Source organism: Mastomys coucha, chromosome X, assembly GCF_008632895.1.
Source record: "Mastomys coucha isolate ucsf_1 chromosome X, UCSF_Mcou_1, whole genome shotgun sequence".
NCBI classification, from domain to species: domain Eukaryota; kingdom Metazoa; phylum Chordata; class Mammalia; order Rodentia; family Muridae; genus Mastomys; species Mastomys coucha.
In genome coordinates this window covers 60,921,864-60,933,773 of record NC_045030.1, presented here as the reverse complement: position 1 = coordinate 60,933,773, position 11,910 = coordinate 60,921,864, and the positions used below count along the sequence as shown (strand labels likewise).

The 11,910-nt window shown below is 39.1% G+C and overlaps 1 protein-coding gene across 1 annotated transcript in view; it reads right to left on the bottom strand.

The window, feature by feature from the left end:
- Nucleotides 1-4,003, bottom strand: part of Cd40lg (CD40 ligand) — a 14,685-nt gene extending 10,682 nt beyond the window's left edge. The window contains exons 1-2 of the mRNA XM_031373807.1: nt 3,745-4,003; nt 1,641-1,772 (exon numbers count right to left, since the gene is read on the bottom strand). Coding sequence (XP_031229667.1) covers nt 1,641-1,772; nt 3,745-3,900 — 288 coding nt within the window. The 5' untranslated portion in view covers nt 3,901-4,003. The remainder of the gene's footprint in view (nt 1-1,640; nt 1,773-3,744) is intronic.
- Nucleotides 4,004-11,910: the final 7,907 nt, after the last annotated feature.

Here is an 11,910-nt window from a genome sequence, read left to right as displayed (position 1 = left end):
ACCCTGACAGATAAACAGTACATTCTACATACCCTGACAGATAAACAGTACATTCTACACACCCTGACGGGTAAACAGTACATTCTACACACCCTGACAGATAACCAGTACATTCTACACACCCTGACAGATAACCAGTACATTCTACACACCCTGACGGGTAAACAGTACATTCTACATACCCTGACAGATAAACAGTACATTCTACATACCCTGACAGATAAACAGTACATTCTACATACCCTGACGGGTAAACAGTACATTCTACACACCCTGACAGATAACCAGTACACTCCTAGAGCCTTTGCTGATATGCTTAAAAAGTTTTACTTTTTTTTTTCATATAAGCAAAACAGGCCTTTTCCCTTGTTCCTATCCTAGGTAGATGATTCTGGAAGCTATCTATATCTGACCTGTATGAGGATGAAGGGAATTGGCAGGTCACCTGTGAAACCTCTATGTAACAGAGAGAAAAGGAAAAAAAAAAAGAACAAGCCACTTTCACTGCCATTCAAGGCAACTGAAGATTGATCACAGAGTGAAAGAAGACCAGAGCTGGTAGTGTTCTTATAGAGTCTTAGCCCCCCGGGTCTCTACATGTAAGCACTGGAGAAACCTAAGACATTTCCCAAACTCAGCAGTCTTGCAAATAAGTGTTAAGGATTTTATGTAAATCCTAGATTATAGGATGAAGGATTAATACACAAGGTACAAACAATTAAGCATTGTACAGAACTAAAACAACAAAATCTAGATTAAAGTAGACCTAGTGGTGCATGCCTGAGGTTAGAAGCAGGAGGATCCGGAGTGCAAGTCTTGAGCTACATACAAGTCTTCTACAAGTTGAAGACCAGCCTATGCTACTCAAGAATGTCTCAAAGAATTAAAAAATAAATAAATGCATTCTAGCTTAAACTAAAACTGGTGGCAGGTTTGAAGTGAATTCTGACCCCAGTAAGTGGTCTAGGAGTAAGCTTTAGAATCTTCTTTGCTACATTAAATTATACCTTCCTGACCATATAGGAGGATGTAGATTAAGTTCCAAAATAAGGTTTGAAGAGGACAATGAAGTGACTCAGTGGTAAAGGCCAAGCCTAAGAATGTGAGTTCAATCTGCAGGACTCACTCAGTAGAAGGAAAGAAGCAAGACTTGCAAGTTGTCCTGTGACTTCCATATGTGTCATGAATTTACAAATGCAGTAAGATCTTGAGCTCTTTACTCCGTTATTTGATTACACATTATCTTTACAAAAGAATGAATTTTGTTGTTGTTGTTGTTGCAGTAGTATGCACATGGGACTCAGCTCTCTTCTTCACTTTATCCTAAGGCTTTGTCTTTATTTTTTTCTATTTATGTACACATTTCCATACCTACTCATATATGTGTGTATACATGTATATATGTGTATGAGTATGATTATATACAGTACATTTTGAAAATGGTTCACTCTGTAGACCAAGCTGGCCCGGAACCCATGGCAGTACGTCCTTTGACTTTGGTCTCTCGGGCACTGAGACCGCAGCTGTGACCACTATCCCTGCTCACAGTTTAAAGCTTTCCAGGGTCAGAATTCAGTTTGCAGAACTGGGACATGTACTAAAACTTCTCATTGAAATCTGCAAGGAACTGAGTGTCTTACCTTGACAAGATCTTCAAATTGCCTTTTCATCTCTTCACAGTTCAGCAAGGATAAGGAGCCTTCTCCTTTGTTGCATCTCTTTAGCTTTTTTATGAAGACAAAATCTTCATGAAGGTTTACTTCCTCTTCTACCTGTTTTAAAATAACAGGCTGGTGAGAAATGTCATAGTGAAGAAGAATGCAGCTAATCATGTCTGCCTCCACATTTGCTTCCATGGCTCTGATGAGAGAGGGACTTGACAGTGTAAATGGGGGAATATTAAAAGTTTTTATGCACTTGCCATTTAACAACCTAAAAAGCCAGTGATTCCGATGTCATGTTCTCTGTGCCTCTGGATAGAAATCACAGCTATTCTAACGACTTTTCATCTTAGTGTACTACAACAGCAATGCCCTATAATCGTCATGTTTCCCACCAGCCATAAGTAGTTTGCTGCTGAGCTAGTTGGCCTACTTCATGGTACTGTTCATAATATGGGGCATTGTAAAGGAGCTCATCAACAATATGGATTTATAATTACATCTCTAGTTTCTTTAGTACTTGTAGAAATGATTTACAATTTTAAAGAAATTATCTCATTCCCAAAGTGAATGCAGTTTTTTTTCTTTTTAAATATTTGAGTAATTAAATGTATGCAATTAACTTGTGTTGACAACTAATTCCATACAACTTCTTGTCTTAAGGGCAGATTCTTAACTTTCAAAAGAAGAACCAATACAAGTATAGTGGAACAGGTCTATAATCTCTATATTTGTAGCATGAAGCAGGAGTGTTCTTGTAAGTTAAAAGCTAGTCTGGTCTATCTAGAGAGTTCCAGACCATTCTGAGCTACAGTATGAAACTGTATCAAAAGGGGGAAAAATCCAAAATTAACCAAATAAAATCAAAACAAAACACAAGGGGGAGTTTTCCAACGGTTTTGCCTGTCATTTAAAGTTCCCTTAAATATGGTAGCACACTTGAGTCTATATGGGGTACACCTTCCCCATTATCCTTAAGGCCTATATACAAGCATTTGACAAGCCCACTAGGCTACATATGAATAAACAAGCAATCAATACCGATGGTCTCTTTTCTCCTCAGTGAAATCCACTTTGAGTAGACAAGCAGATGATCTCCACTCTCATTACCTGCCACAACCTTTCCTTGTATTGATAGAAACTTCATGACCTTCATTAAGGCCCTCATCTCAAAAAAGGACAACCAAAGGTCCCAGAGGGAAGACTGCCATCCATTTGTTGGTGCCTAGCCACTGTCCTCACTTCCACACTTTCAGGAACAGCTAGGTACTTGATTACTTTTCTCCTAGCCATTTGTGATTAGCATTTTGTAACATGGTCCATATGCCACTCAGTGGATATGAACCAGCACATGGAAACGGTAAATCCTGAAGTTACTTTTCTTAAATAGTCTGCTCCCTTCCTACCCTCTCTTGTTTTTATATACCCAATCATTTAAGAATGTAAAACACCTCAGAGGAGCACAGAGCAGCTTACAATGGCAGTTGGCATTGAAGAGCTGCACAGAGAGCATCATTCTGACTTTAAAAATTAGCAGATTGGGGGCATAGTTCATGTCTGTACTAGTCCAAAAGACAATGGAGCAAATCAATGTTCCTTTTCTCTGGTTCACTTTTTAAAGTTGTTTTCATGGAGCTCATTTTTTTAAAGTTGTCTTTGTGGGGGAAATAGTTCACTTTTGGGAGCAACTTTTAGGAAATAACTGGCTGCTGCTGGTCTAGCATGTGCTATGTGCCAGGCACTAGCCTGTCTTCTTTTCAGGGCTAGAATCATTAGATCTGTGGCATGGGTACTATGTCTACCTCTACTTCCCTCGTACAAAAAAAGAAATGAAAATATGAAGTGACAGTTAAGAGCTAAGCTAAGATTTGAAGCCAGACTGTCTGATTTCAGATTCCAAGATCTTAGTCAGAAGCAAATATTGGAGGATCCACTTTCTAGGCAACAAGCATTATGCCACATGACTATCAATCCACTTAAAGTTTCTACTGTTCTCCATCATTTATGTAGAACTTAACTCAACCTGTCCTCAGATCAATAAGACCCCCCAATTTAGCTAATTAAGGCTTGTAGGTCACCTTACCTTATCCAATCTTCTATGAAGATATACAGCAAAAAGCACAGATCCAATCATCTGGGTGATAAGAAAAACAGTAAGTAAATACATAAAAATCTTCATGCTCGCTGGAAGCCCAGTAGCCACAGATCTGGGAGAAGGTTGGCTGTATGTTTCTATCATGCTGGCTGAAAGCTGAAATGGTGTCTTCTGACCAAGAATGTGACAGAGGCAGCATGAGAAGACTGTCAAAGTGGCCACCTTACTCAGGATTAGTTAAGAGCGCACAATCGTCGCAACCCACACTTCCTGGAAAATGTGCTTCTGAGTCTTCTGTCCCAGCAAAAAAAGTTACGTAAAGGTTTTTTCTTTTCTTTTCTTTCCTTTTCTTTTTTTAAATCACACCCATATCATTCACTTCCAGGCTTTCCTTTTGTTAGTAAAGAAGAGACGAGTTGCTTCTTCCATACATTCATTCTTGCCTTGAAATGTCAGACTTCTTAAAAAGACAATGGCAGGATTTTCCTATTGCTCTCTAAATTTGGGGGTTCACCAGTTTCAAGGAAAGTGACAAATGAGTCCACTAGTAACAAACTTATTTCAATTTCAATCTTGCTAACATAAATCTGGAGCCTGGTATAAAGGTAAAGAAACAGATGGATTTCGTGCCCAGTGTGTTACCCGTTAACTGCCTCTCAAGACTTTGATTCTTTAATCTCTAAACTCAATGAAATCTTCCTAGATTTGGTAGTCAAAACTACATGTCATAAAGCAAAAAGAGGGGCTCCACATTTATTAAATAAGATGTAGCTAGAAAGAATTTACGTAAAAAACAAACAAACAAACAAAATCTTTGCTTCCTTTCCTTTTTTTTTTTTTTTTCTGTTTTTGTTTTTTCAAGAAAGGGTTTCTCTGTTGTAGCCCTTGCTGCCCTCGAACTCAGAAATACACCCGGCTCTGCCTCCCAAGTGCTGGGATTAAAGGCGTGCACCACCACCGCCCAGCACAAAATCTTTGCTGAAAAGCAAAGCTAGCTACAGTGTTTGGAAAATCAGACAAAAACTTGGGGAATGAAGCTAAAGGAGAACGATTAGCCTGATTTGGCCACATTCCCTGTCTTCACAGTTACAGCCCACTATACTGATGTGTGGCTAAGGATAAGAAAAACGAGCTTCAGCTGAAAAACCTGGATTCTAGTCCTTGCTGTACTAATAAATACCTATGGACCCCCAGTAAGCCACTTTGCCTCTCACTCTCCCCTACACAAAGCATTTTGCCTAACCCACAGGTTTTGGTGAAGACAGGATAAAGATGCTAAAGAAAAAGACTTTGGAGGCATCTTATACAATATATAGTTATCCCTATTTTTTTAAACAGTTTTCATAGTCTAAGAAATGAGTTTTCCAAATGATTCCTAATTCTTTATATGATGAACAAACTAACAATGGCCAAACCAACTCAGGTTGTGACACTGTGTTCAGAATTACACATGTATGAACGACCATTGTGATGTCATATCAGATAACCTTCAAACTAAATACAGCTATGGAAATCTCTCTCCCACATCCCAGCCTCCTGTATAGAAACTGATAAAATTGCTTTGGTGATTCCTACAAACTTGTTTCAAGAGACAAATAGGAAATATAAACAGTGCTCTGCTAGGGATGCTGTCTGTGTAGTTAGCACCTGCTGTCTTCCTTCCCCTCCCACGCCTCAGCATCCTGTCCTGGGCCCAAACCTGTGCAGTTTTTCACTACATCTGCTAAGGAGGTGGCTTCAAAGCAAATGATAAACTTTGATCAGTCAAGTCAGAAGCATTGGTTCTTAGACAAGTGATCATAGCTTGGGCTCAAGGTTGTGTCCCAGGCCAACTTGACATAATTATAGAAAGTTCAGTTTACCAAGGCCCTTGCGAAGATCACCTTGGCTCATCCAAGCTCAAGGGAGAGGCTGCTACAAGGAACCTTGGACAGGCAATCAGGGTTTGCTTTTGTGATCAACTGTAAGAAAGAGTTGTAAAGCCTCCTTTCTCCCCCGTTGTCATCTCCAGACTCCTGAAGCCTGACTTTGGACCACAACATAACACTGAAACTGGTGCTTCAGCTATTAGCTTAGTTATGGCTTTGGCTAAATGCTTTTTAGCACTAATTTTTAGTGCCTTCTCTCTTATTCTCCTGACCTATTTTTCTACCATTCTCCTGAATACTCTCCACCCTTAAATCCTGTAACACCAAGGCCCCTTACTTTTCCAGATTTACATAGTGTAATTATCTATGCAAATTATCTGGGTGTCAGGTGTAGAACATAATGCTATATGCATTATAAAATGGTTATCGTGCTTTAAAGCAGTTATTTTACAGGCTATCTGTGACATGTCCTGCTCAGACATTCCTTGTTTGAGCTTCTCTCCTTATGTCTACCAAATATAATTGTATCCCACTATTGAGAATTGATATGGTTTAGTTAATACTTCATATTCCCCTTGCTCAAGTCACAGGCCTCTCATGTATCTAGAGTTGCTTTGTCTTAGAATGGTCACTACTCCTCATTTGATCTTTTTTGTTCCTCATATACATCTTTAACTGTAGCACTCAGGAGTGGAAGAGGCAGGTGGATCTCTGTGACCTCCAGGTCAGCCTGGTCTACAGAGCAAGTTCCAGGACAGCTACAGCTACACACAGAGAGACCCTGTTTCAAAAATCAACAAGCAAAACCAAAGCTTTGATTTTTCTCTTTTCATTGTTTTCTGTCTTTCCTTTCCCTCTGTTTTCCTCTTTCTTCCTCCTAGAGAGAGGCCGTCTGAGCAGGAAGGGGTCCTTTTCTATGACAGTAATTGATCCCACCATGCACCTAATTGTAGAGGCTAGAGACCCGAGAGTCATTCATGAACCCTTCCTTTGTCTTACCTAGATGGCTGTCCAGCTCCAGTGAGCTTCTTTCTCCCCAAGCTTCTTGATTACTGCTACTTTTCACCCTCTTGTCAATGTCCAAACCTAGGCCTCCATCTGCTCCTTGTCTTGATTTACTAAACTGTAGTACCCCAAATTGTCTCCTTGCTTGCTTGCTTTCCTGCCCTCCACACTATTAGATTAAATTAAAATCTTTTAAGTGACCATATTAAGCAATCTGATTGGACCCAAGACTCAGTTTCAGACTCAAGGAACTGCAATGACATGTGCCCTGGCATGTCAACATGGCTATGTCATGCTGGGTTTGTATTTTAACTCATTCCTTCAATCTTTCTGTCTCTCTGTTTCTGTCTCTCTCAGTCTCTCTCTCCCTTCTTCTCTCTTCCTCTATCCCTCCCTTGCTATCCCTTTGTTCCTCTTTCCCTCTCACCCCCTCTATCTTCTTTTTCTCCTCCCTTCTTCCATTCTCCAGCCCCCAAGGCCTCTTTTTTGCTATGCATGTGCTTTACACTGAACTATATTACCAAAGCCGCCTTCTTGTTCTTGTTCTTGTTCTTGTTCTTGTTCTTGTTCTTGTTCTTGTTCTTGTTCCTGTTCCTGTTCCTGTTCCTGTTCCTGTTCCTGTTCCTGTTCCTGTTCCTCTTCTTCTTCTTCTTCTTCTTCTTCTTCTTCTTCTTCTTCTTCTTCTTCTTCTTCTTCTTCTTCTTCTTCTTCTTCTTCTTCTTCTTCTTCTTCTTCTTCTTCCTCTCCTTCTCCTTCTCCTCCTTCCTTCCTTCCTTCTTTTTTTCCTGTCCTTTTCAGAATAGTCTTTTTTTGCACAATGCAACAATGGCTAGCTTTCCAGTTTCCACACTTCAGCTCTATTCTGATGTCAGATTCTGAGGCAAAAGGCCTTGCTGTTAGAACATCCTATACTTATTTCTCTCTAATACTGAGAGGGTTGGCCATTGTGGTAGGCGACACTAAGAAATCTGCAGCTAAGCCTGGGATAATGAACTGTCCTTGTAATCCTAGCAATTGGGAGCCTGTGGCCAGAGTATGGTCAGATTCACACCACCCTGGTCTACATAGACTCCTTTTAAAAACAAACAGAAACTATAATACCTAAAATAAAAATTAAAACCTTCAAATTCCTACATCCAGAAGTAACTCTCAAAGTTTGTTTCCAGGAAATATATAGATTTGTGGCATGCATGAAAGTACTTGGACTGCTGATTGAATGTTAACCATTATTGCTTCAGTTTATAGGAAGTTAGATCTATGTGAATTGTCTCATTTTTCAGTTGGTCTGATACACACTTTTCTTAGGTCTTTTTTATGCTACTCCTTTTTTTTTCAAGTTGGTAACTGATCTGTAACAAATAACTATAAAGGGAAAAAATTCTTTCAGTGTATTATACTTCAGGAACTTGCTTTGGGTGTGAATATACTTGTGGTTCCGATCTTATATAGATAATCTAGAATACAGTCATAATTTCTGCAAGGAAAACTATTTGCTGTGTATATGAAAGAGGTTTAACTATATTAGTATTCTGTTTGTTTTATGAAAGGTGTCATGATGACTGCTCTTTTCTTCCCTAAATATACTGGAAGATTATCCACTAGAGGATACGTGTTTTGATTTTCAGCACAAGAAATGAGCAAATCCCTGCCCACATTTCTTTCCTCATCTTTCACAAACCATTGATGCTCATCTCTGCTCATCATACACATTAAGCTAGGTTTGTTTCCCGTCACACACTGGGCCTTTCTGTACTATTCCCTATGTACATGTTGGTTCCCCATCCCTTGACACTAACGTCTGATGTGAAATACCCTTCCCACAAAATGCCCACATTCGTGTTTAATTTATCATATTTGTCACATCCTATCATATTTGATTTGTCTGACATCTCTGTCATTAGCTTCTAGAACAGGATGTTTGTTTTAGTATTTTCAGAGTCCTTGACATCTAAAGAACTGTAAGAAATTAGCAAATATAACTAAACTGTCTTTTAATAGATTAGAAAGAGAAAGTACAAAAGATTTTAAGCTGGAAAAATACCTCTGGGATGGGCTGGGGCTGGTGAAACGGCTCAGTAGTTAAAAGCATTGGCAGGTAAAACAAAAAAAATACTCAAACACATTATATTTATACATACACATACGTGTGTGTGTGTGTGTGTGTGTGTGTGTGTGTGTGTGTAGAATAGGAGAAGGAGGAAGAAAAGGAGGAGGGGGAGGGGAGGAGATTTGTATCCTCACTGGTGATACAAATCAGAATATATTTGGTTTGAAACTTATGCCAGTCTTTTAATTTCTCTTCTGTCTGGAGTCAGTTTCATTTGCTTACTTTGTCCTTTATTTTTCACATTGACAGCTTTCCTGAAATGTCTAGTGATCCTATATCCTTTCTTAGAAGGCCAGGTCTTATCATATAGCCGTGGCTGGCCTGAAACTAGCTGTGTAGAGCTACCCCATGAGTGCTGGGACTTGTAAATATGTACCACCATGTCCTGCTAGTCTTCCGCTCTAATTTATAAGTGGAAACCTGTGTTGATTTTTATGAGTAGATGGCATGGGTTTCCTCTATAATTGTGTTGATCTGTTTCCCCTGCAAACATTTCTCTGCAGTGAGAGGGCTGGGGCTGGGTGTGGCTTCTGTTTAAGTGTGTGGGGCCTGTCAATAAGCAGGCTTCCCTTTAGGTTGTGTGGGCAGAGAGACAGGAAAACCAAGGACCCTCTCCAACTGATAAGGTAAGGAGGTGGAGTTTTCTGAAGGTGGAGTTTAGAGATGTTCAGTCTTGACTGACTGATGCTGCTTTTCCTCTGGTTTATTCTTCCCATCCTCAGAATTCTACCTAGATCCTTTTCTAGACATCTTTATCCCGAGGGCAAAGGATGAAAGCTGATGCTCACAAAAAATGTTTCTAGGGGACTTACTGTCAAGTTCTAGTGGGTAGCCAAGAGCAGCGGCAATAGCCTGCGATATTTGGGGTGGGGTTATGAGACCTCAATGACCAACAATTCCTGACATGAGGCTTTTTGTTTAGTTGTGTGGTGTCTAGTAAGAGGTATTACTGCTCCCTTATAGGGTAACCCATACACATTCTTTTTATGTTTATATTGTAGGAAGCTTCTATCATAATGGTTTGTTACATGATTTTTTCAGGAGGTTTTACTTTTAGTTATCTTAGTACTCCCTCCTCTATTATAACTTCCCATCCCCCATACCATCTAAGCCTTTCTGTTCTAATTTTCACTCTTGTCCCTATATATCACTCCATTCTATATTTCTTCCCTCTTGAATGGCCTGTTATTAATTTCCTGACCCCAGAGGTATTCTGGATGAAACATACATATCTAAAGATTCAAAACTAATATCCATAAATGAGAAAAGATATGAGACATTTTTCTTTCTGGGTTTGGGTTACTTTGCCCAGAATGATTGCTTCTGGTTTATCTGTGAATTTCATAATTACCACTTTATTAGCATCTGAATGACATTCTACTGTGTAAATGTGACACACATTTTCATTATCCATATGTCTGTTGATGGACATCTAGGCTGTTTCCAGTCTCTGGCCATTATGAATAGAGCAGCAATGAACATGGGTGAGCGAGTATCTCTATAGTAAGATGTAGAACCCTTTAGTGATATCCCTGAGAGTAGTATAACCAGATTATAGGTTAAATCTATATCTAGTTTTGAAAGGAACCTCTATAGGGATTTCCATAGTAGCTACAAGAGCTTGCAATTTCACTAGCAACAAATAGGTGTTTCCCTTTTCCCAAATACATGCCAGCATTTGCTGTTGGCATGCCCAAGAGCTGCGCAAACCCAAACCAGAGCAAATCTGAGCATGGAGAGGGGAGGTGGGCACATGGTCCCATCCCTAGCAGAGGAAGCTAATAGCTGCCTGGAAAAAGTTTTATTTAATAATGTGGTTTGTAATAGGTTGGCTACTCTTTAGTGTAAGGTCTTACTTATAAGAACATATGAACAAAACAAAGTAGACTTGGCGGGTTAAAAAAGAACACAAAGCTGGCTGACTAGGGAAAAGAGACGGATCTAGGAGGTGATGAGGGAGTAAGAGTAAACATAATTTAAAGGAAATTTATAAAATTCTCAAAGAACTAATTAAAAACCTCAAAAAAGTTCTACATATTATTTTTGTGGATTACTACAATGTAGTATTTTGAAAATATCTCTCACATTGTAGGAGACTGGACCTTTTGCTGGGTCTCACAGTTAATGTTATGGAAACCTAAGTCCCTTAAGACCTGCTGTGTATTTGACCTGCTGTGTATTTGACCTGCTTTGAAGGTAGCAGGGCAACAATTGACCTTATTTGCCTTACATTCCCCAGGAATCAACTTTTATAACCTAAGCTAATGAATAGCTGTGATCTAGACATTAAGGTTGTGTACTCTAATAGTCTTCTGACTGACATAAATGTATATGAATATTTTGCTGGGTTTTTTTTTGGCAAGTACAGATATTAAAAGCAAAGCACTAAAAATATCCCATAAATGTTCAAGGCGTCTATTTATGGATATTGGTTGACAAACAATGACATTCATTATCTTGGTCAGTTGGAATCAGTTGGAGCCAGAGACTTAATCCTTGTAAAACTCTAAGATTTCTGTAAAGCATCCCAGTCCTTCCCCAGGCGGTGCATTTCGTGCTGCTCAATAATACAGGCCAAAGCCCTTTGTTAGGAACAGCCACACACAGGCAGAAGACATGGACACAGGGACAAACAGACTCACCAGATAGGCCTCAGGCGGGCACTGATTCAGACTCATGCAACACATAGAGGATGGAAGACATAGGGAACACGAAGTAGACACTTTATAGTCTGGACTTGCTCTTGGTTACATGACACCAAGGAGAAGTGCTTGTGGTGGTGGTGGTATTAGTGGTGGTGGTGGTGGTGGTGTATGTATTTATTTATTTAAATGGAAAAGGCATTTAATTTTTTATAAAAACATATTTTTACTCACTTCATAGGGATTGCCACATATACCAACCAAACATAAGAAAGCTAAGTTGCAGAAGCTGTTTGATAGGAAATTTATTTCCTTTGTTTTATTGTCTTTACTTTTATTTCTTTTTTTTTCTAATAATATACTTATGACATAACAAATAACTTTGTACTTAAGTACTCATTTAAATACTTTTCAGTTATTTTTCATAAGATCCAGAAAGCCAAAATTCATGTTTTCCTTAACATTGGACAATTGACCTGTAACCTTAAATCACACCACAGTCATTATTATGTATGTATATATATATATATAT